The following is a 26,113-nucleotide window of genomic DNA, read 5'->3' as shown; positions in this document are numbered from 1 at the left end:
CTCAGAATATGATTTTATTTGGAAACAAGGTCTTTGTAGATGTAATCAGTTAAGATGAGGTCATAACAGATTAGGATGGGCCCTAAGTCCAATGACTGGTGTCCTTTTAAGAAGGCCATGTGAAAGGGAGGCAGAGACTGGAGTTATGCTGCCAAAAGCCAACGACCTTTAGGAGCAACTAGAAGCTGATAGAGGCAAAGAAGGATTCTTCCCCAGAGCCTTCAGAAGGAGCATGGCCCTGCAAACACCTTGATATCAGACTTCTGAACTCCAGAACTATGAGAGAATAAATAGGTATTATTTTTAAGCCATCCAGTTTGTGGCAGTTTGACAGTAGCGCTAGGAAACTAATACAGCAAGGATATGGAGAAATTGAAGCCCTTATATATTGCTGGTGGGAAAGTAAAGTGGTTCAGTTTACTGTAGAAAACAGTTCCTCAGAAAGTTAAACATAGAATCACCATATGACCACCCCTAGGTGCGTATGCAAAAGAGTTGAAGACAGGTACTCCAATACTTGTACGCAAATTTCATAGTAGCACTATTCACAATAGTCAAAAGGTAGAAACAAGTCCATCAACAGATGACTGGATAAGCAAAGTAATACATCCATCCATCCATCCATCCATATGGTTGCGATGGAATGTTATGCAGCCATAAAAAGGAATGAAGTACTGACACATAATACAACGTGGATGAACCTCAAAAACATTATGCTAAGTGAAAGAAGCCAGACCCAAAGAGCATGTATTGTGTGATTCTACTTATGTGAAATATTCAGAATAGGCATATCCAGAGATGGAAAGCAGATTGGTGGTTACAAGGGGCTGGGGAAGAGGAGAGTAGGGAGGGACCGCTCAATGGCTGCAGGATTTTTTTGGGGGGGGGGGGGTTAATGATGGAAATGTATTGTAACTAGATAAAGGTAGTGGTTGTTCAACATTGTGAATGTACTAAGTACCACTGAATGGTACTAAAACCACATTAAAATGGTTATGTTTATGTTGTGTGAATTTTCACCTGAATTTAAAAGAAAGACTAGAGCCAGCACTGATGGCCTAGTGGTTAAAGTTCGGCGTGCTCCACTTCAGAAGCCCGGGTTCAGTTCCTGTTCCTGGGTGTGGAACCACACCACCCGTCTGTCAGTAGCCATGCAGTTGCAGTGGCTCACATAGAAGAACCAGAAGAACTTACAACTATACACAACTATGTACTAGGGCTTTGAGGGGTGTGGAGAAGGAAAAAGGAGGAAGATTGGCAACAGATGTTAGCTTAGGGCGAATCTTCCCCTGCAAAAAATAAAATAAAAATAAAATTTAAAAAAGACTAAAACCTAAAGCTTTGGAAGAAATATAGAAGAATATCTTTTGTACTCAGGGGTAGGCAAAACTTTTGTAAATAGAACCCAGAACGCAATAACTGTAAAAAGAGAAAAAAAAGATAAGTGAACTAGCTTGCCAGGCAGTATTAAGGGCCACTTGTGGTTTGGGATCATGAACTTAAAATGAAACCAGTTAGCATGGTTATGTGTGTTTTTCTGTTTATTTTCAGCTGCCCCAGGTTAAGCATGGAGTAGACAGAGAGTTGGATTTCATCAAAATTAGTGGAGATTTGCAAGGTAAGATGCAAATTACTTTAGATTTACAGGTAAGATGAACCAAAAGAGGTACAAGGTTTTGAGGGTGTACGTGCAAAGGAGTGATTGTAGTAACTGACAAATGGGAATTTAAACTGGGCGAGTAGAGAATTGATAAAAGGGGGTGAGTGGTGAAGGACAGCAAAGACATGGTAAGATCAGATAGTTGTAAGACATGAAGAGTCTCAGGATTGTTGAAGCTGGAGTCCTAGAGTATATTTTGGCTCTCTCTAGGATATGCTTGAGTGTGTCAGAGTTTTATTTTTATTTTACAGAGTTGAAAATTTCGCTGAGTTCAAACGATCATTATATATTTTCCTAGGCTGCACCAGCTTTTCTTCTTAGTCCTTAGAAACCTGTAGAGAGCTCCTCTTAAGGAATGGTTATTTGTGGCCGCCTGTGATCTCAAGGTCTGCCTCACACTGTGGTGCTCTTTAGCGTCAAGGCTGAATCTGCACCTTACAGAAACAAATTTACAGTGCTGTGGCCAGCATTAGAGGAAAAGCAAAACTCTAAGAGTTGTTTGCTTTTTGATATTTTGGACTTAAAATATTGTGATGAATGTTACTTGAAGAATTGTGAAGTCTTAGAGTTGGAGGAGAAATTTATATTATCTACAGTTTTAGCTTTAGTACTTTAACTGAGAGCTCATACCTCGCAAGACAGGTCCTTTTAGTATAGACAGCTGTTTAATTAGGGGGTACTTTGTTAAAACATTCTTTTTATTGGGCTGAAGTCTTTCTCTTGTAACTTCTTCCTATTAGTTTTAGATGTGAATTCTGAAATATGGAAAAAGTCCAGTTGCTCTTGAACTTCCCTTTAAATAGTACTTTTTTCCCCTTTATATTCTAATCAGTAGTTGAATTCATCCTCTTACCTCCATTCGTCTTCCTCATTTCTCAACTAGATAACTATAGAAGATGCTTAACTGGCCTCTCTGCCTCCAGTCTGGCACTCATCCAATCAGTTCTCTACACTGCTAGCAGAGTGGTAATAAATCCACAACACAAATAACATTTATTATTATTATTATTAATTATTGTAGCAAGTACTCATCAAGCACTATGTGCAGGCACTGTTCTAAGCACTATACTTGTGTACTCCTTATAATAGCCCTATGAAGTAGATTGTCTGTAATTATGCTCCTTTTTCAGATGTGGAAACAGGGCAGAGTAGTTAAATAACTTGTTGAAGGCTCTGCAGCTCGTAAGCAGTAGAGCCAAGTTCAAACCCAGACTTCTAGCTTCAGAGCACATGCTCTCAAACACTCCATCAAGCTCTTTCTTAATCTTCCTTACTTAAAACACTTGTGGTTCCCATTCTAAGATCAAGTTTGGCATGGCGCGTGATGCCCTTCATGATCCAACCCCTTTCCTCTTCTAGATCTTCATCTCCTGCTTTTCCCCACTACTTTCTTTGTATTCCCATAAAACTAAACTGCTTGTATTATCCCAGTACACTCTGTTTTTTCAAATATATGTGCATTTACTACCACCTCCTTTAACCTGCTAACCCTTTCAAATTATTCTTCAAGACTCACTTTAGGTATTACCTTTTTCTGGAAACATTGTCTGTTGCCTGCATGACCCACCTTCCCTGTTGGATGATGTGTTCCTCCTCCACACACCCATTCCTTTGTCATTAATATCATTATAATACTGTGTCATTGCACTGACCATATTTAATGGAAACTATAAATACCAGAAACTCCTCAAATGAGGGAACCATATCTGGTTTTTCTTTTGTAAGCATTTATACCCACGAGTTACACTGAATAAAGTTCCAAGTTTTTATTTTATTTGCAGATGATGATTCATGGTGATGGCTTGCAGAGTCATAAACAAAAGAAGGCACATGGGACTTCAACAACTCTCATCATTTGCAGAAACAGGAAGAACTTTTCTGGGCCCAGTAAAATCATCCAAATTTATTATAGATGAAGAGTGTCATGAGAGTGTGTTAATCAGTTCAACAGTAAGGCTTCTCGAAAGTTTGGATTTAACCAGTGCAGTGGGACAACTTCTCAGTGAAGCAGTTCGAGCACAAAATAACACATACAGAACTGGAACCAGTACTCTTTTGTTTCTTGTTGGAGCATGGAGCAGTGCTGCTGAAGAATGTCTTCACATGGGTGTCCCCGTTTCGTTAATAGTGTCTGTAATGTCAGAAGGCTTGAACTCTTGTATTGAAGAGGTAGTTTCCCTTGAAGTCCCTGTCCACCATGTATTCGACCATATTGACAACACAAAGACATTTTCTGGACTTGAAACATTTAGTGTCAGTTTGGGCCCTTTTCTACAAATCCCATCAGATACTGGTTTGATGCAGAAAGAGCATGATCTCAAAGATGTTGCCCCTCAGCCATTGACCATTCACAATCTTTCTGGGAGACCTGTTAAATCACCTCAACTCTTTAGGCCTCAGGCTAAGGTTGAAGCAGATACAAACACGTCACAAACCCCTCAAACTCTGAAGAACAGTCTGCTTGCAGACACCTGCTGCAGAAAGTCAGTACTAATCCACAGTAGGCATCTTAATAGGACGGATAATAGCCAGCAGATAAGCAAACCAGATGGATTTCTAGAACAACATGGTGCAGCTACACCCCAGGCTTACAGGTGTAATGATCTGGTAGAGTTGGAGGTGGGTTTGAGTCACGGAGACGACAGCAGCATGAAATTAGTAGAAGCAGCAGCACAGCTGCAATATCAGAATGCTCGTACGCAACAGGGCAGCTGTGCAATGCCGTTTATGTTTGACATTTCAAGAATCTTCACTTGCTGTTTACCAGGTTTACCAGAAAGTTTTTCTTGTGTCTGTCCAGGATATATCACTGTTGTATCAACATCCAGCACTACTCTGATCAAGGAATTGCAGAATCAGCCCATCCGGGTAGTTCTTATTGAGGGTGACCTCACAGAGAATTATCGCCACCTAGGATTTAACAAGTCTGCAAATATTAAAACGGTATTAGAAAGCATGAAGCTTCCACAAGACAGCTCAGAAGAACTGTGGATAAATCGTGTATTAGAGATATTAATTAAATTCAATGTGAACCTTATCCTGGCACAAGGAAATGTATCTGAACACTTAATTGAAAAGTGCACACACAGTAAGCGGTTGGTAATTGGGTCAGTGAATGGCAATGTGATGCAGGCTTTTGCAGAGGCTTCAGGGGCCGTACAGTTGGCCTACATTACACAAGTGGATGAAAACTGTGTGGGTAATGGGGTCTGTGTGACCTTCTGGAGAAGCATTCCCTTGGATGTTGTAGATACAGTCGACGGAATGGCAATCATGTTAAAAACAGAAGGGATTAATTTGGTTACTGTAGTGCTCACTAGCCCGGTCACTGCACACATGCAAAGCAAAGAAGATAGATTCTGGACTTGTGCCTCTCGCCTGTGTTATGCTCTAAAAGAGCAAAAGGTCTTCCTTGGAGGTGGTGCAGTTGAATTTTTGTGTCTTAGCCATCTTCAAATTCTTGCGGAGCAATCTCTGAGTAAAGGAAACCAAGCCTGTTCAGGATGGCTTCATAATACTTCCTCTTGGCTGGCCTCATCTCTGGCACTGTACAGACCCACTGTGCTTCAATGCCTAGCCAATGGATGGCACAAGTACCTTTCAACTCTCATATATAACACTGCCAATTACTCATCGGAATTTGAAGCCAGCACATTCATTCAACATCATCTACAAAATGCCATAGACTCTGGCTCTCCTTCATCTTACATCTTGAGCGAATATAGTAAACTAAATAGTGGAATTTTCAATTCAGGCATTTCAAATAAACTGGGACAAATTCCAAGAGTTTATGACATTGTTACACCAAAGATTGAGGCGTGGCGCCGAGCTTTGGATTTAGTACTCTTAGTCCTTCAGACAGACAGTGAAATTATTACTGGACTCGGACACACAGAGATAAATTCACAGGTGCCAGAGGGCTTTTTATTTTTGTAGTGTTATTGGCTAAGTCTTTGGAAAATAATCTTTTGTAATATATCATGCTAATAATAAATTTTCTAGTAGCCAGGTCATAGTGCCTAAAATGCCAGCTATTACCAAGAAGAAAATAATTGATATCTGTCAATAATTGTGCAAGCTCTGAGATTTCACTCTACTCAACAAGCTAACAAGTTAGCCTGTTACTATTTCATGGGATGCTATAGAATACATGAGACACTTGGGTAACAGACAGAGGACTTTTATTATTCACAGCAAAAGCAGAAGCCAGAGCTTCGTGTGGGTTTGTGTCAGTTCACCGTTTCTGTAAGTCCCACAAAAACAACACAAAGGGCCAATGATGGAAGCCTGCACACATAGTGGGTTGTGTTACTGAAGAGGAACACTGAGCTTGGGATATTCACCGCTTTTGTGGTAAGCAGAAACAGTCCTGTTCATTGTCCAAGGGGAGTTGTTACCTCATGCCTCAAGGTTGCTGAGTGTAAACACAAGCCTGGACTAGGTAAAGGTAGGTCAGGTCTTTGCATTCACGGCATACCCAGAAAGTATGCCGTGTTGCTCACAGCCCATAATGGATAGCCTCTTCCAACAATTCACTGTTTAACCTGACATGTTCTTGGCCAAACTTGAATTTTCATGTGAGTATGCCGCTCTTTTGGCTACTCTGATTAATCTGAAAAACAGGTTGTTTAGTCAATACCAACACCATTCAGTTGATCTCATATAGCAACTAATTAAGTCTGCTATCAACAGACTCTGAGCAGCAGGGTGAAGCCAGTCTGCAGTATTGACCTCAGTCGTGTCCCCGAGGGTCTTGCATTTAGTCAACTGTAAATTCCAGTGGGTTAGCAGGACATATTTTTATTAGCCAGAATGTAGTCTAAGACCAATTTATTTTCCATTATGACCCACGCAAGGGAGCTTTGACTGATTTGCTGACCTTTGGTGTCATTACCAAAAATTATAGGAGGCAATAGATGGGCCAGGAAGCAACCCCGATCCCTAATGGAGAGATCTTCCATGGCCCATTTTCCCCACATACAAGCACATAATCCAATGGACTCAGGTCAGTCTACTTCAGGATTTGTTGTTAAACCTGATTTGAATTACCATTATATAGATTTGATTAAGTCACAAAGATAGTGTCACCCAGTAGTCGCAGCCTCAGTTTCCATAGGTGGCAAATTCCAAGGCCACTCAAACATTATGAGAAACATATGATCAGTCAGATTGAGACAAGGATGTCCTGGTTCCTGTATTTGCACATGTTCACCCCTAGGAGCTGCCACCGATGGCATCGTGTACTGCCTCCAATCCTGAATGAGTCTTAAGGTGTCGAGCCTTCTTTTTGGTGGTGGGCATCAAAGAGACAATATTTGTTTGACTCCCAGAGGGATTGAGTGCTATGAATCTGTCGAGATGGTCTCAAGAAACTTTACTTGGCAAATAGGGTTCTGAATTTTGTTGGGATTTGTCAGCCACTCCTACTGGTAGAGGTGGATAACTCCACAGTCAGGTAGATAGTGGCCACAATCAGGGCCATTAAGACAGGCTTCTAACTTGTCAATGACCAGATCATCTGTATAGTAAACATTTGGGGCATCAGAGCATAGAGGCACTGACACTAAATCCCAACCCGCCAATGGGTTAGGATGGGTGAAGGCTTGGTAGCGGATGGCAGGGAGTTTTCTCTACAAGTGGCAATGCTCTGAATGGGAGAATCTCCTCTGGCACTTTATGAGCATTTATAGTATAAGCAAATAACATCTCAATACCAATTATGTATTTTCATAACAAAAGTACATTGAATTGGTCTACAGGGTCATTTTTTCCCTTTACTGCAAAATTTGCTCCAATCCTATCAGTTGACTTTAGTCACTTTTCCCCCCATTGGGAATATGGACCAAGAAGTTTAACAGTTGCACATTAGGGCCTTTAAAAGCTGCCAAGTTATTTCCCTGCCTAGGAGCTCAGGAAGGAGCAGGGAGTGAGGGCGGCAGCCAAGGGGGCCCTGTTTTTCTGTTTTTTTGGCTTTTCACTTAGCTGTTGGTGCCAACTTCTCCCCTGTGCACTTCCCGGTATCTGGAGAGCACCCAGACTCCAGGGATCTTTCTTTTTGCCCCCCATACACCATGGCATCTCCTCAATGTCCTGCAGTCCTTGGTACTTTTGACTGCCCTGTGCCAATACCTACTTCCCCTCTGGGACTAGGGGCACCTGTATCTTACAGAGCTATAAAAGTTTGAGTCACTTTCTTCCCCATTGTTCCTCCATCACACTTGGCTTTTTCCTTCAAGCAGCTGACGTCAGGGTAGAGGGTGAAGGAGGTAGCAAGAATTGTGGAGAAAGAGAAGGGCTCCATGCCAGTGAGCAAAGCTTTGAGTTTAGAGTAGTCCGCCCTTATCCATGGTTTCACTCTGTAGTTTCTGTTACCCGCTGTCAACAACTGTGGTTCGAGAGTATTACATGGGAAAAATCCAGAAATAAACAATTGATAAGTTTTGAATTGCATGCCATTCTGAGTAGCGTGATAAAATCTCACTCGGTTCCATCTGGGACGTGAAGCATCCCTCTGTCCAGCGAGTCCACACTGTATGTGCTGCCTGCTGGTGAGTCACTCAGTAGCCGTCTCAGTTATCAAGATCTGCTGTCACAGTTTCGCAGTGCTTGTGTTTAAGTAACCCTTATTTTCCTTAATAACGGCCCCAAGGCACAGGAGCAGTGATGCTGGCAATCCACATATTCCAAAGAGAAGCCATAAAGTGCTTCCTTTAAATGAAAAGGTGAAAATTCTCGACTGAATAAGGAAAGAAAAAACATCATATGCTGAGGTTGCTAAGATCTACAGTACTTTTATTACAGTATATAGTTATAATTATTCTATTTTATTATTAGTTATTGTTAATCTCTTACTGTGCCTAATTTGTAAGTTAAACTTTATCATAGGTATGTATGTAAAGGAAGAAAACAAAGTGTATATAGGGTTCAGTACTATCCACATTTTCAGGCATCCACTGGGGGCCTTTAACATATCCCCCATGGATAAGGGGGACTACTGTACTTTTGGATTTGATTGGCTGCCCAACTTGTGCTCAGGATTCTTATATTTTCGGTATACTCAAAGTTTTATTTCCTCATTGCTGACAGCATTTCTTTCAGCTTTGGAGACCTCTTGACTTAGCAGCCACTGGCAGATTTCTTCACAGCTAGGGCCCAGGGGCATGCATCCTTCCTCCTCCAGCCCCGAGGTGACTGAGCAACAACCAGGACTCCATCTAGGTGGCTTGTATAATCCTACCTCTCACTGCTTAGCCTCCAAACGTTCATCAACAGGTAGGACAGTGGGGGCCTCTGCTCCCTCCCCCTTTCCCACTAGTTGAGTGCAAGTATTCACTGTTGGATCCCAGGGAGTCTTATATCTCTTAATCCATCCCATTGGGGCCCTCATCTTTTCCAGAAAACCATGGCCCTGTCAGCCAAAACTGTCAAGAACTGTGCAGGGTGTAAGATGTTTCCGTTTACAAGCTAACAGGTTAGCCTATTAAAATTTAATGGGATACTGGCAGAAGACATGAGACTCCTGGGTCAGAGACAAAGGACTTTATAGTAGCCAAAGCTTCATTTTGGTTTGTATTGGTCCCCTGTGCTCCTAAGTCCCACAGGGATGACATAAAGAGCCCATGAAGAATTCCTGCACACAAGGTAGGTTGTGTTGCAGGAGAGGAACCCTGAGCTTTGGCGATTCACAGCTTTTACAGTAAGCAGAAGTAAGCCTGTTCTTTGTCTGGAGGGAGATACTACATCGTTATTCAAGATTTCTTACTGCAAACACAGCCCTGAGAAATGGCCTGGAAAAAGAGAGCTCAGTACCCAGCAAGAACATGCAGGGATGCTAAGAGCCCATGGCAGCCTGCCTATCTCAACAAAGTCTTTCTCTTTTGCTACTTAGCCATAAATTGAACATTATAAGGACTGAATTATTTGTGTGGTTTTTGGAATTGAATATTAGAAGAAGTCTAGGAAAATAATCGTAGTAGTAAGTAATTTACTGACTACCTACCATGTTCCAGCCACTGTTCTAAATTCTTTACATATTAATTTGCTAGGGTTGCCGTAACAAAGCACCACATATAGGTAGCTCAAACAACAGAAATTTATTTTCTCACAATTCCATTTAGGCTGGAAGACTGAGATAAAGGTGTTGGCAGAGTTGGTTTCTTCTGAGGCCTCTCTCCTTGACGTGTGGATGGCTGACCTCTCCCTGTTTCTTCACAATGTCTTCCCTCTGTACCTGTCTGTGTCCAAATTTCCTGTTTTTGTAAGGACACTAGTCATATTGGATTAGACCCCTCCCTAATGACCTCATTTTAACTTAATTGCCTCTTTAAAGACCCCACCTCCAAATCCAGTCACGTTCTGAGGTACTAGGGCTCAGGACTTCGTCAGGTGAATTTGAGGGGACACGATTCAGTCCATGACACATATAGTATCTCAATCTTTGCAACATCTATTTTCTCCATGTTATAGATGAGGAAATGAGCTTAGTAAAGTTAAGAAACTTGCCCAAGGTCTCACAGCTAGAAGGTAATAGACCTGGAATTTGAACTAAGATTTTATCTGGCTTCCAAGTCTATTTCTAAGCATTAATTGTGATATGAAGCTTTTTGTCTGTAAGGTAACAACAATAAAACAAGAAGAAAAGAGGATGTCTGGTTTATTTATAGGGCTAATTTAAATGTGGTCTTAGAAAATGTGATTTGATTATCCTCACGCTTTGGGTAAAAAATACCATTTTTGGTTTGGTGGTTGTCTTAAATGTGGTCACATGAAATCTTTGCACAGATAATCATCCCAGTTATATATACTGTCGATCAAAGTTAGAATAATAACAATGTTGAGTGTTGAACTGTTTTTAAAAATAAAAGTGTATTATTTTACTTTGGTAGATAATTGACACTTTTACTCTCCCTCTGTATGCTATTAACACTTAGTTTATGTTAAAATATTATGAAGATTACCAGTGCCACTAATATTAATGAAGATGCTCAGCTAAATTTATGTAATAGTTTTTTGTGAAGTTGGTATTTGCCTATATTAGTACAATTAAATGTTAGTAAAATCTTGTAATAAATACTTTCCTTTGAAACTAGAAATCTCACTCTAATATAGATTGTGTAAATTTGTTTTGTTTCCAGATATTAAAAAAACTTTGTACTATTATGTGGTTTATTGGCTATTTTTCTAATTCTTATAATCATAAAAAGTAACTTTAGGTTTTAATTTCTCAAGGAACTGTTTTGTCCTTGCAAACTGAGGGCAATCCCTTGAATAACTTGATTCATCTAAGCAAATGGACTTTCCAAGAAGCCCTGTCTACAAGCAGGTAAATGTTTCTCGAAGGACCAGAACAGTGTTGACATCTTTGTGAGACTGACCTGCCTCTGTAACGTTACGGACTACAAAGAGGTTTGCAGTCATCCTACATCTACATTATAGTCCATCTTCTGAAAGTTAAATAACTCCTGGACCAGGGTTAACTAGCCCTTCAAAAAACAATCTTTAAGAAATTCCAGCACTGGAATCCCCACATGGTCCAGAAGGTGGGCGGGTGTGCCTGCCCGCCCAAAGGCAGGACAGATGCAGGATCAGCAGAAGGAAAATGGGAAGCGGCAAGAGAGAAGGGGTTCCTGACAAGTCATTGTGAGCTACAGTCCCCAAGACTGCTAATAAGTTCTTCCAAAAGGAAAGCACTCTACTTGCATGGAAATATGGGTAAGCAGGTTTGAGAGCTAACTCATGGGCATCACATTCTGGGCGAGTGCAAAACAACAACAAACCAAAAACAACCCCACGTCTCTGTGTTCGTGTGGATGCAGAATTGACTAGTGGTGATCAAAGCTCTGAAGAATATCAGAAATACCCAGCACATGCTTCCTTCCAGGAGGCTGAGCCACACTCTGAGGGAACGAAAATGAGAGCAGGGCAGGAATATTTGGAATAAGAGAGAGGGAAGATTGACATTGTGAATGGTGAAACAATGTCATTTTGTATTAGGCTGGGTGGCCAGGAGACTCAGAAGAATGAGATCTCTGAAGGTAAACATAACCTTGAAGGCAATGTCAATAGATCTCTAGGAAACACAGAGCTGGTGGTAGGAAATCGTTCCAACCAGACTTTACAAGCAGAGAAGGGCTACACAGAAAAGTTTTATTTTCAGTCCTTCGTTTATAGCAAGAGAGACGGTGAGCCATGAAGCTGAGAAACTGAGCCTGTCCTGTCCCTGTCTCCTCCACAGGAATCTCCTCCTGTGATGGGATCCACAAAAATCCATGTAATTTGAATGTGGGGAAAGAAGAAATGACTGGCCTGGTGGCACAGCGGTTAAGTGCGTACATTCTGCTTCAGCCACCTGGGGTTCACCGGTTTGGATCCCGGGTGCGGACATGGCACCGCTTGGCAGGCCATGCTGTGGCAGGCATCCCACATATAAAGTGGAGGAAGATGGGCATGGATGTTAGCTCAGGGCCAGTCTGCCTCAGCAAAAAGAGGAGGATTGGCAGCAGTTAGCTCAGGGCCAGTCTGCCTCAGCAAAAAGAGGAGGATTGGCAGCAGTTAGCTCAGGGCTAATCTTCCTCAAAAAACAAAAAAGAGAAGAAGAAATGCCGTTTAACCTCAAATGACCTTAGTACAAGACAAAGGATTAGAATGGATTAAATAATATTTGAATAATGAGAACTCACCAGGAAAAAAAGTAGCTACAAAGCAGATGAAAATTAATGTTTTAAATGAGTTAAAGTAATCATTTAAAGTCTTTGAAAAAGAACAAGTTAGAAATGAAGATCTCAGAAATTAGATAGCAAACAACAGGTTATGAACTGACAACTGACACAGCTCGGAAAAGAATTGGACTAAATTACAAGTAACACAGGAGCAAATAGACTCAACAGAAAGCACAGTAAAGGAAGTTTCATTGCCAGAAACCCAGTAGAGGAGTCTCCTGTTTCACAAACTCTTCTCAATTTCCAAAACGGAGCTCTGCATTGTACCATCTTTCTTCTACGATGCTGACTTCCATGGCCGAACTTTACAAAGGATGACTTTCCTACGTAAAGCACAGTCCGAGCTAACGTTAGAGTCACAGTCTGGAACTTTCAAAGCCATTAATTACTCATTTAAGTCCAGGGGCCGTTCTTGGCCCCCTAGTTCATGCCATCGTCTACTCAGTTTAGTGAGGTGAAAGCACTGGTGGATCAAAGGAGTCCAGGCTCTCTCAGGGTGGAAGGGCCTCGCAGTCACCAAATGGCAGGGTTTCCATGATCATAGCTTTGCAGGCACACAGACTTTTGCCAGGATAGTAGGAAGTAATCATCCTTAGGGGGATTAACTCAAACCAAACTCACAGAGAATTGTTGTGTAAAACAGGATGTTAATTTCATATTTACATCTGTAACATAACTGCTAGAAAAAACAATATTTGTGTGAACCGAGCCCATCATTTTTTTTTCTTCCATGTACGAAAGTCTCTGAGAAGCTGGGAAGATTGCTTGTCGAGGCTGGAGTTGAAGCCGAGGGACTCTTCTGATACAGTGCTAGCCAGGCACCCTCTCTTCAGGAACAACGCTGGAGAGCCACCACTAGCCAGGAAGGTGAGCTTTTTGCTCACTTCTTCATTGTCATACTCTTTATTCAGATGTTGAGATAATTGGACACTGCTTTCTTTTTACTCCGTCATATTTCACACTTGCCCTCTGGAGGCAATACTCTGTGGTCCCTTTGAATGATAACTGCCGCTTTGATTTGAGAGACATCACCAGAATCACCCACTTCATGATGCTTGTTTAATGCCCAGAGCTTAACGTATTCTCCAGGTTCTGGGAGCAAAGGTTATAGTTTCCTATGGACAATCTAAAGGTTGTCCCTTCCATAATAAAAGACTGATGACAGGAAGGGATCTATCAGCTTCCAAGGTTCACTTGTAGTATAGTCAAATCGGCATTGGACTGAAAGCTAGGAGACCTTTGTGCAAATTCTGACTTCGTCCCCTGGGTGACCTTGGGCAAGTCACTTAGCCTCTCAATCTGTTTCTTTATCTGCAAAATGTATTCTTAAAGCGACTTCGAGTTTTAAATTAAATATTCATTACAGTAACCTAACTCAATAAATATTAACTGCATGCAAATATCTAGGGAAATAAGTCAGGCATTTGGAATCTTGTTATAAAATAACTTTATGAGATTTCTGTTCCTTTCCTGGCTTTACAATTTTGATGCTTCTCCTTTGTGCCCCTCCCTCCCTGGCCCTCTTTATAGTGATTAGAAATTCTGCCCCGTGAACAGAAAGGGTCAGTGTGCCTACTTTGGAGATGAGAGCAATAGCAAAGGCAAGTGCTAAGCAAGATATATTTCGGTTCTCAAGGTGGCTGGAGGACAAAAGAACCCAGGCAGTTGAAGAAAATAATGACAAATAATAGTAATAGTAGGTTTGGTGTAGTGCTTTACCCTTTTGAAGAGTTACTAGACTGCCGTGGGCCTCTTCTAGAAGTGGCAGAGCTCCTCTCTCCCACAGGGGTTTGCTGGCCTGAGAGTGCAGAGCTGAGCCCAAGCCAGGGAGGCTTACCAGTCATGCTGTCAAGTTCTTATTGTGATTGCCGCCTACTTTACTTTAGTATTTTGTTGACGTAGAGCAGTAGTTCTCAACCTTGGCATCATATAAGAATCGACTGGGGAGCTTTAAAGAACTCAGTGTCCTAACCACTTCCACATATATTTATTTATAATTCGTCTGAGGTCAGGGCGCCAGGCGCTGGTAGTTTTAAGAGCTCCCCAGGTGATTGGAATGTACAGCCAGGATTGAGAACCGTTGACTTTAATAAAGGGATGATTTTTCCCTTGCTCAGTGGTCCTTCCTCCTGAGCTGCACTTTAGGATCACCTGGGGAGCTTTTAGACAAGGTAAATCAGAGGATTTAACTGGAGTGGGGGCCTGGTCTCTGGATTTTCAAGGCTCTCCATACGATTATAATGTGCAGCCAGGATTGATGGTCAATGTTATAACTTAAATAGAACATAAAAAGATGAGCTTTTTAATACAAAGTAAATGCTGTCCATCCCAGGGGAAACTGAATTTTGCAACTTTGCAAAAATATGACAAAGCATGTGCTTAGCTCCAGCCTGGGGAGGATAATGTAGGAAAGGGGCACAGAGACAGGAAGAATAAGGAACAATAACAATCTTCATTCATTATTTTATATGAAACAACTTGAAGTCCTAAAATGCCAGCTATAATTACCTTTAACTCAGCAATCGTCTAAAGAAGGATTGCTTCTTGCGAAGTGTCGATCATAGACCGCAGCTACCATGGAAGAGCACTTCTTCGTGCCAGGCACATTGAGGAGCACTGACAGGCGTGGGCTCGCTTAGGGCTCACAGCGGTTCTGTGAGGCAGGCTCTATTATTATTCTCATTTTACAGATAAACTGGGCACAGAGGCTAAGTGTCTCACCCAAGAACACAGCCATTTAGAGGTACAATCTGGCAGTGGGACTCAAGAGACCCTAATGGCAGCCACTGGTCTCTGAAGAGGGGCGGATGCACAGACAAGAATGTCCATTGGGGTGCAAGAGGAATATATTAGAATTTCTACTTCTGTTTATTTTAATTTTTTTCTTTATATTATGTAATTTACATATCCTTAGTTTGGTAGGACATATATATATTTAATTTATAAATAAATAAATATTCACATATTGAGTCATATGATCAAAAAGTTTGAAGACCACTTCCCTAGCAGCTAATGAGTACGCAGCACAAATACAAAAATTCTGCATGAGGCAGACTCTGAGTCTGAGAGAGCAGAAAGGAATCTAGGAGCAAATATTCACTGAAGGGTGAAAAGGAAATGAATTTGGTTAGCTCTATCTTCTTCTACAGGTAAACACATTGAGACTTAAAAAAATGTAATATATTTTAGGGACATGCGCTCAAACATTCTGAAATACTTTTCAGTGAGCCATTCTAAAACATCTAGTTTATTTTAAATGAGTTTTCACCTGCGCCCACTTAGCAATATGTTTTTATGGAGCTTTTTAGACAGCTTAGGTCTTCATTTAGACTACAGAATTTATCAACTGTTTTAGACTGACTCCTGGGATAACCAAATCCGTGTTGTATAAGCAGCAGGCGTGCCAATTTGCCAGTCCTCCTCTGGCCTCACATCCAGGCTCCTAGATCGTGTTGTACAACCTCTTCTTTTGCATCTGACTTTATCCTTGACCAATTTTATTACGTGTTCTGGCACTTCCATTCTTCCTTAGTACTCTTGTTTATCCTTCATAGCCAGGCTCCATTTTCTTTTATCTTTTTACGTTTGATTATGGATTGCCTTTTCTTCTTCTATTCATACTTCCATCTTGGGATTTTTTAACATATTCTTCTTTTAACTCCTTCCGTTATTCTTCAAGAACATTTTTAGAGGAAACTCTTGGTCTCTTTTTTCTACCACACAGCAAGGTAACCTTATTAATATTTGGGACATAGTTTTCCAAAGCCCCTTCTGTGTGTGTGGATGTAGATATGTTTTTTGCAACCCATAAGTGGGATCATACTAAATGCACTGCCATATAACCTACTTCTGTCAAGTAATTACTAATAAATTTCCCTAATATCATTGAATAGAATTCAGTAAAATAATTTCAATGGCACCATATTATGCCGGCACAATAACCTACTATAATTAACCCATGGCCTATCAGACATGTAGTTCATTTCCAGCTTGGATGCTATTATAAACAAGGCTATAAAAAATGTATTTGTAGCTGAATTTCCTATTATTCATGATTATATCCTTTGGATAAATTCTTAGAGACAGATATCAGGTCAATATGTAAGCGGACATTTTAGCTTTCTTACATATTTTTGCCAAATTGTTTTTCCATAAGGCTCTGCAAATGAAAGTGTAATTTTGACAGCCGTTGTTGACACTGGATATTACTATTAAAATTTTGTTTGACTAATTTGAGTGAAAATACAGTCTCATCTTAAACTTTCTGTGATTATTAGTGAGGAAGAAAGTACAGTGATTTTCTTTATATTTTTTAATGTTTGTAAAATATCTATATTTTCTTTTGATTTTCTTCCTTTGGTGTTAGGTTTAAAAAGGTCTTCCCAACCCCAAGATTGTGTTACAATCCCCTATACAGACTTCTAGTAATTTTATGGTCTTATTCATCTTTCACATCTAAATATATAATCCAACTGGAGTTTATTTTAGTAGACTATAGAAGACTCTAAAAGAACTTTTTCCAAATGGTTATCCAGGTGTCCCAACATCATTACAGAGTTTTCGTTGCCCACACAGATATTTCTAGCAGTGCGGAGGAAATACCCACAGAAAAAGTGATATCATGTTCTCAGTTGCTAAGAAACATTTTCATGCCTTTCTAATTATGGATTCACACTGCTCAGTGTTCTGTCATTCTTTTCTGCTACCGTAGCACCATATACTACCAAAAGAAGAAGAGAGTAGAAACTTGTTGCACTAACAGTGATGAAAGTGAAGGCAGCATCCCCTTTGTAAAAGTCCTCCTGTGCTGGATTGAGAGCTCCTCTCCCAAAGAACTGTTTTAGAACACACTTTTGCCTCCTAAGGGTCATCAGAGCTTTACTCTGAAAAACCTGAAAAATTTCTTCTTTCTTTTGACCTGTAGGTGGCAAACTTCCACTCTTGAGCTCCTAAAATTTGGACCTGCTGATTTAAAGTCCGCAAAATGAAAGGTGAGTTGATTTTAGTGTGGGTTAGCATAAATATAAAGGTAAGGAGATTTAAAGTAAAAGGACGGTAAAAGTAAAGGCCAGTTCCTTTTTTATTATTGTCTGTTTCCAGACGGTCAGCAGAGACCTCGGCCAGAGGCCCAGCTCTGCTGTTCGCTGTGACTCGGGAAGGGGAGTCAAGTTCTCTTGGCCTCTGTCACCTCCCCTTTCAGTCACAAAAGTTGGGCGAGGTCATCCCTGTTGCAGTTTCCAGCTCTAAATTTTATGAGTCTTGTTACCAATTTAAATCCCTGACAGATTTTGAGTGATAGTGAAACTCATTTGAAAAGGGGCAAAAATGTCAAAAATTGCTTCTTAAAAGATTGTAATGACAGGGCCAGACTTTAAAATTGATTACAAAACTTTAGTACATGATATTTATAACATTGGGGTTTCAAAAATTGGCCAATTACAGATTTAAACCATTAAAATGACCTATTTTATTGCAAACCAGTAGTAATACAATAGAGACTGAAACAAATTTTTTCAATGTTAGGAGAAAGAATTAGGTCTATTGTCACCACAGCCATATCAGTAAGTTACAATAGTTTCAAAAGTAGAATATAAAATGTAAATCTGCAAGAAACCAGAATATAAAATATAAAACCCAAAGAAACCAGAATAACAATATGTATGCCTTTTGTGGGTAGGAGATGAATTAGTGAATATTAAAAAAGAGAAGAAGCTATTGAACACAAGATTCAATTTTTCATTCTAAAAGAATAAAAACATTTTCAAATGACAGGAAGAACTAAATGTGACACATTATGAAAAGCTTACTATTTTAAATGTATAAATATGTGTAATACAGGCCACAATTGGAGTCTCCCTAAACTCAGGTTAAATCTGGCCCAAATCTTAAATCCGGTAACTCAGATATTAAAAGGCTTTCTGAGAATTTTATTGTGGATCCCAAACACACACAGCACAGACACACACACACATCCTTTTGCTTCTCTCTGCCCTCTGTGTTTTTGTTATTTTTTTAAGGATTGGCACCTGAGCTAACAACTGTTGCCAATCTTCTTTTTTTCTTCTGCTCTTTCTCCCCAAATCCCCCTAGTAGATAGTTGCATATTTTTCAGCTGTGGGTCCTTCTAGTTGTGGCATGTGAGACACTGCCTCAGCATGGCCTGATGTGCGGCGCTATGTCCACGCCCAGGATCCGAACCGGCGAAACCCTGGGCCGCCCAAGCAGAGCTGGTGAACCTAACCACTCCACCACGGGCCGGCCCCTGCCTTCTGTATTTTATTGGCAATCTATTTTTCCTTTCCTCTCACCATCCTTTACTTCTCCATTCTTAATGTCTACAACTAATCTACCCATTCGTATTAAGCACTTCATGGGTTTTTAAAAGCACTTTATAAAAGGTCCGAGTAAGTTGCAGAGAGGCAGATGCCAAAACGTGGAGTGCTGACCTTTCACTATTTCCTCATTACATCCTTTCTTGCTTCTCCCCTCCCATCCCCTCTCCTCCTTAATCAGTACCATCATCCCTAGCCTCAAGAAGAGCTCTTCTTACATTCACCCTCCACTACACACTCCCATTTTCCAAAAAGGACAGCTCTCCTGAAGAGGCATATTAGTATACAAAATTTTCCCCATCTAATTTCATCTATAAGGTTGGCATTTTAATTCTACTTTAAAAAGGAGAAGCACTTTACACAAAAAGACATGGAAAGTGCACAATTTTGCTCCTATAGTGCAGTACACAGCAAAGCAGCTTTAAAGCAGCATTACGTACTAGTTAGAATGGAAAATATTTGAAAGATAAAACTCAGTGTTGGTGAGTGTTTAGGAAAGTGTGCATTTATGTACATTGCTGGAGGACACGCAAATTGGTTCAACTTTAAATTGTTCTTGTACAAATAGTTAGTATAGTAGTAGTATAAAAAATGGAAACAAACCAGATATTCCACAATGGGGAGTATTTAGACAAATATGTATTAATGTGATGCAATGAGTACTGCACTGCTTCTAAAAATGCCAAGTGTGCATTTTACTTCAATACATAGACAAGTTTATAAATAGCAATAAATTAAAAAACAGAACTCAAGGGGCTGGCCCCGTGGCCGAGTGGTTAAGTTCGTGCGCTCTGCTGCAGGTGACCCAGTGTTTCCTTGGTTCGGGTCCTGGGCGCCGACATGGCGCTGCTCGTCGGGCCACGCTGGGGCGGCGTCTCACGTGCCACTGCTAGAGGGACCCACAGCGAAGAATATACAACTATGTACTGGGGGGCTTTGGGGAGAAAAAGGAAAAATAAAATGTTTAAAAAAAAAAAGTTTAAAAAAAAAAACAGAACTCAAGATGATATTAACTTTATGGCTATGTAAGAACAATAACAAAGATTGGAACCCCGAAGAATGTAAATAAATTCAATTCTTATTAATTTGTAAAGTTAAGTTCCAATTTTTAGAAATGACAATAATTCTAACTACTAGTCATAATTATTCTATCTTGTTTTATATCTCTGTATACACTAAACCAATTGTTCAAGTCTATTGGAGTTCATTCTAATAGTTTGAACCATCTCCAAAAGATTTTATTTTCCTTTTAGAATTACTTTAAGTCAAATTTTTCTGATGCATTAATTGAATCTAGGAACAAATTAGGTGTTTTAAAAGATTTATTGGTGTATGACATTCCAAAAAATACTTGACCAGCACGACTCAAAACTGTAAAGGTTATAAAAAAAACAAGGAGAGTCTGAGAAACAGTCACAGCCAAGAAGAACGTAAGGAGACATGACAACTAAAAGTAATGTAGTGTCCCAATGGGATCCTGGAACAGCAAAAGGACATTAGATAAAAATGAAGGAAATCAGAATAAAGTATCAACTCTAGTTAATAATTATGTATCGATACTGACTCATAAATTATAATGTACCATACTAATATAAGATGTTAATAATAAGGGAAACTAGATATGGACTAATATAAGATGTTAATAATAAGGGAAACTAGATATGGAGTATATGGGAATTCTTTGGGCTATTTTCACAATTTTTCGGTTTGTCTAAACTATCCTAAAATTAAAATTTAATTTTAAAAATATGTTAATATGTTCAGACAACTATAACACCATCTAATGTATTGACCTATTGTCCTAAATAACAGGACCTAGTTTACTGTTAGTGTCCAGCTGATAAGGTGAAAAATTACCTTATCTAAATCTAGGTGAAAGATTATGTATCTATAATCATGCCATGGATCAAGAAAACAACTTCAATCACAGAAGATACCCATCAGTAGAGCAAATGACATGTTATTAAGAGCTGAGGATGCAGAAAGTACCACATAAAGCACTATCCTCGCCCAGGTGTACATAAACTATCTCCAAGATGATCACACCATGGGAATACATTCCAAGGGCCCGATGCCACCTCTATTCTAACAGTGTTCTTACCTATCAAGATGTAAAGTTGTTACTATTATACTACAATATCCAATGAAGTCTATTTCAGACTCTTTTGAGGTTTCTTTTCCTTTTCTGAATTTTTTTTTCTTTTTCCATTTTGTTTGCCTTTTTTCTTGGCAGTTGCATTTAAAAATTTTTCCAGTGTATTTATCTGGCGATGTGAAGAAGAGTCTTTGCACATTGTCCACTACGAACGAAAAACAAATTGGGAGGTTTGCAGTCTGTTGAGAACATTGAGCACTGGTTCGATGTCTAAAAAAAGTAGAGCTGTTTCCTGTGTTAACCTCAGAAGAGGAGGTGGAAAAGGCCACTTCCCAATAGTTTTCCACGCTGGACTATGGACAATTCAAAGAAATGAGGCAGATGTGATACATTTTTCCCCTCGTCACTCAAATTAAATCACTCATTAAAATAGTTTCTTTTTAATGTATTCAAAATGTTTTAAACTAGCATTTGTGTTTTCTTGCTTAAAAGTGATAGAAACTTCTGTTGATGAAGTCATTTATTTTCTTAGAAATAATTACTGGTTTCCTAATGTATTTCCGAAACTGCCTTGTTAGTAGCATGTGGGCCACTTGTCAAAATGCAGATTCCCGACACACGTCTCAAGATTCTAACTCAGTGTGCCTGAGGGCCCGAGGGAATCTGTCTTTTTTTTTTTTTTTTGAGGAAGATTAGCCCTGAGCTAACATCTGCTGCCAATCCTCCTCTTTTTGCTGAGGAAGACTGGCCCTGAGCTAACATCCGTGCCCATCTTCCTCTACTTTATACATGGGATGGCTGCCACAGCATGGTGTGCCAAGGGGTGCCATGTCTGCACCCAAGATCCAAACGGGTGAACCCTGGGCCTCTGAAGCGGAACATGCAAACTTAACCGCTGCACCACTGGGCTGGCCCGGAATCTGTTTTTTCAATTAGAGCCTTCGTCTGGTCAGACTACGTCTTCTTCTGATAGGTTAAGTTGCTTGTAGTCGTTCTTAACTCTGACTACACGACAGAATCATCTGAAGAACTTTTAAATCTACTAATGCCCCACCCTACCCCTTCCCCCAATTCCAGACTATTGTGTGTTTATCTGGGATGGAGCCTACACATCAGTCTTTTTAACTCTGCCTGGTTTTGCTAATGTGCAACCAGGATCGAAACCACTAGTCTTGTGTATGGAACCAAAATTAATTGGAAAAACCTGTACTTTACTTTTTAGGCTCTATTCAGAAATGTGTCCATACACTGAACATAGCATGTGGATCTCACTAGCGTAACGCTCAGCAAAAGAAGCCAGAGTCAAAAGAGAACATACTAACGGGGACTGAACTCTAACAGGTTTGGGGCGAGGCGGGGCTGATGGAAGGAAATGTTCTGGAATTGGAGAGAATGATTGCACAACATAGAAAATACAGTAAAAACCACTGAATCGTACACCTTAAAGCAGTGACTTTTATATTGTAAGAAGTATATTTCAATTTAAAAATGCTACCCAAAAAGAGAGAACATATGGTTTAACCATTTTTGTAAATTTCAAAAACAGGCACACCTGACCAGAGTGTTAGAAGGCTGGTTGTGGTTGTCTTTGGGGAGGTGGCAGGGTAGTGACTGGCAGGAGAGCAAGGACGGCCCTGGACGGCTGGCAGGGTGCTTATTTCACGCCCTGGGTGATGGTTACCGGGTGAATTCACTTTGTGATCATTTATTTTTGAGCTGTCTATTTATGATTTGTGCTTTGGGAAAACTGAGTTGTCCAGAGAAGGTTAAAAGATATTCAGCCTCCTCCACTTGAGACTGCACGAAAGATTGGCCAAGAGTCTATTTTGACCTACAGTAAAAGCGAGTCTAATGAGACGAAAAGATAATGTTTGACAGCAGAGGTCATTTAATATTGGAATTGCTTACCAAGGACAGCTATAAAATCTGTCCTCAGAACTCTCTGAAAAATATCTTTGCTGTAAAATCAGTTCTATTTTGGGATGGTATCTTGTAGTAATTGGCCAGATAATATTTTGAGGCTTAATCCAGTTCTCTGAGTCTACCTTTAGTTTATATTGACGTTTTATTCCTGGAAATAAAAAGTAGGCAAAAAAAAAGAAAAACTAAGAGAACTTTGAATTCCCATAACAGGATACTTGCCAAAGAGAGTTAGCTAATTCATATATTTTTTGTTGTAGCAAACCTTATTGTAATCTGTTTCATCAGTCATCAAACTGAATTTCCCTAAGCTCAATTTATTTTTCTTTCTTTTATATTGTTGTCAATAATGTTTTCTTAATTGCTGTTAATATGCTGGCAATCCTAGACTCTCCTTCCTTTCTTTCTTTGCTTATTGCTTTTCCAGGCTCCATGAATTTAGTTGTTTCCTACTTTCTTTCTTCATACGCTGCAGGATTTTATCACTATATTACCTCTTTCTGTATTTCTTTAGCTCTACTCACATTTCTAAGACCTTTGGTTTCCAGAAATGTCTACAGTATTGTGAGGTCCTGGAAAAGGTCCACTTCCTTTTGCAATACTGTTTGTGGGCTACAACAGTGTGGTTCAACACTGACTCCTCCGGCTCCAGGGTTACATCTGTGGGACCGAGTCAATTCAGCGTTGCCACTGATTTCATAAACTCTGTTTTGCATGCAATCTATTCCCTTTGAAATCTTCTCATGAGTTTCTAGAACTCTCTTATTCCCTTAGCCACCTGTAGACTATGGCTTTATTTTCTTACATCTAAGCTTTTATTTATTTTTACAAAGAAAACATCATTTTAAATTTGCTTCGTTCTTAATTATTTTAATTTCTCTGAGGACATCACCATATTATAAGCACTCATAATGTTAGCCAGATTCAGAGATAATGAGTAGTTTTTTTTTCTGGTTCTTAATTTTTCCAGTCGTTTCTTCATTGATTGACAAATCTTAGGTTAACTCTTTCATTAATGGTGCTATTTATTTTCACTTAAGGAAAATACTATCACAGAAATAAGAGTACATCCTGTTTCTTAGCTACTAAGCATATATATATTCCCTCTTATTGAGGATCAAGTCCCTGTGGTAGCCGTAGATAATTTTCTAGCCGGAAGGAATTTTATAGGTAATCTCCTCCAGTTGCCTCATTATACAGATGAGGAAATGGAGGCCCAGAGAAATCTATTAGTTAATTACTGATAATGCCGCTTTTCTTCCACAGTTCTTTATTGTTTCTTTGTGCTTAACGTGTATCTTTTTGTCTAAGCAATATTTTTAACATGGGGGCACACTGAACCATTTTGGCTTTTTTCCTCTTGTTTAATTTTTTTTTTCTCTTTTTTTTTTTTAAAGATTTTATTTTTTCCTTTTTCTCCCCAAAGCCCCCGGTACATAGTTGTGTATTCTTCGTTGTGGGTTCCTCTAGTTGTGGCATGTGGGACGCTACCTCAGCGTGGTCTGACGAGCAGTGCCATGTCCGCGCCCAGGATTCGAACCGACGAAACACTGGGCCGCCTGCAGCAGAGCGCGCTAACTTAACCACTCGGCCACGGGGCCAGCCCCTCTTGTTTAATTTTTTTAAAGATTTTTTGGTAAATCATTTAGCTCCGTTGTAGTACCAGATGTTCCAGCTGACTGTTTCAGCCACTTAATACATTATTATATTAGCACAACTTTAAGAACTTCTTCAGAGCAAAGCACTTTTCTTTGTCATTGTTGGCTTTTAATGTATTACTTTTTTCCTCCACCCTTACTGAATTTTCCACATCTAGTTACTCCAAGATCCATCCCTTCACATTTTCATCCTCTATTCCTTTTTTAGGTACACATTGGATAATAATTACAGCTGACAGTGATTGAGCTTCATGTTTATTCCCGTTTCACTGACGGGATAACTGAGGCAGAGAGGATCTTCATGGCAGAGTGGGATGAGACCTAGCCTTCCTCATTCCAGTTACAGTATTGAACTTTTTATATATTCCTTTAATATATTCTTTATTGTATATTTCATAGTGTTCATTATATGCTTGTATGTACTACTTGTGTATAATTTATAAATTTATAAAGGTAAAGAATTAACCTCAACTAAACAGAGGCCTGGCCTTTGCCCTCAGCTCCAGGGAGATGATTTCTGAGCCCCTGGAATGTCCTGCCTTATAAGACTGTCCTTGTTTTTCTGGGGACCTTGGGATACACTGGATAGTTTAACAATGTGATTTATGCTGGGGGCTTTGGGCCAAGTAGTATCAGCTAGACCCTCAGAGAGGCTGGACACTAAAGGTTGTGACCAAGCTCCAGTAAAAACTCTGGACACCAAGCCTTCCCTAGCTGGCACTACTCCATGTGCAATGTCACGTTGTTGCCAGAAGTTTCTGCCATTCGTAACTCCACAGGGAGAGGACACTTGGAAGCTTCATCCATGGAACTCTCCTGGACTCTGCCCTGTACGCCTTTCCCTTGGCTGATTTTAATCTATATCTTTCACTGTCGTGAACCATAACTGAGTATAACAGCTTTCAGTGAGTTCTGTGAGTCCTTCTAGGGAATTGCCAAACCTGGGAGTGATCTTGGGGACCACCTGAACTTGTAGCTGTTGTCAGAAGCGAGTGTGGTCCTGGAGATTCCCAAACGCGTGATCAGAAAAGTTTCAAGGTGCTGGCCCTGTGGCCCTGTGGTTAAATTCACACACTCAGCTTTGGCAGCCCAGGGTTTCACCAGTTCAGATCCTGAGGGTGGACCTAGCACCGCTCATCAAGCTGTGCTGAGGCAGCGTCCCACATAGCACAACTAGAGGGACCTGCAACTAGAAGATATACAACTACGTACTGGGGGGCTTTGAGGAGAAGAAGAAGAAGGAAAAAAAACAAAAGATTGGCAACAGATGTTAGCTCAGGGCCAATCTTTAGGGAAAAAAAATAAAGAAAGGAAAGTTTAAAGCCCATTAGTCTACGTCACATTGGCAAATGATTGTCTATTTTCTTTTTCAAGGTCTATGGAAATGTAAACTTCTTCAATGATCTATTTTATGATGATGGTATAAATGTAAAGTCACAGCAATAATCAATAAAGGTCAATTTCACCTGCTCTAGGGCCAGCCCTGGTGGCCTAGTGGTTAAGTTTGGCATGCTCCAGTTTGGTGGCCTGGGTTTGGTTCCCAGACATGGATCTACACCATTAATCTGTCAGTGGCCATGTTTTGGCAGTGACTCTCATACAAAAAGAGGAAGATTGGCAGCAGATGTTAGCTCTGGGTGAATCTTCCTCAGAAAAAAAAAACAAAAAAAAAACATTTCACCTGCTCTAAAAATGTGAGTCCTTTTCCTTTTTATTCTTTTAATCTCCTT

The 26,113-nt window shown here is 40.0% G+C and overlaps 1 protein-coding gene across 11 annotated transcripts in view; it reads left to right on the top strand.

Annotated features, from left to right (window-relative positions):
• BBS12 (Bardet-Biedl syndrome 12) overlaps window positions 1-26,113 on the top strand; it is a 67,948-nt gene that overhangs the window by 6,315 nt on the left and 35,520 nt on the right. For 2 of the 11 annotated variants that reach the window (XR_011430316.1, XR_011430312.1), the window contains exons 2-6: window positions 1,552-1,618; window positions 3,442-5,569; window positions 13,120-13,245; window positions 17,303-17,369; window positions 24,592-24,728. Coding sequence is in view for 4 of the 11 variants with exons in the window: in XM_070246168.1 (XP_070102269.1) it covers window positions 3,452-5,569; window positions 13,120-13,245; window positions 17,303-17,323 (2,265 nt within the window). In the remaining 7 variants the exon portion in view is untranslated. Of the gene's footprint in view, window positions 1-1,551; window positions 1,619-3,441; window positions 8,475-8,746; window positions 8,933-10,888; window positions 10,983-13,119; window positions 13,246-17,302; window positions 17,370-20,943; window positions 21,264-22,027; window positions 22,243-24,591; window positions 24,729-26,113 lie in introns of those variants that run through there. The other 9 variants (XR_011430318.1, XR_011430319.1, XR_011430320.1 and 6 more) reach the window with 8 other exon arrangements.

This window comes from Equus caballus, chromosome 2 (assembly GCF_041296265.1).
Source record: "Equus caballus isolate H_3958 breed thoroughbred chromosome 2, TB-T2T, whole genome shotgun sequence".
Taxonomy (NCBI): Eukaryota; Metazoa; Chordata; class Mammalia; order Perissodactyla; family Equidae; genus Equus; species Equus caballus.
The sequence above is the reverse complement of the archived record's forward strand: the minus strand, read 5'-3'. Positions and strand labels throughout refer to the sequence as shown.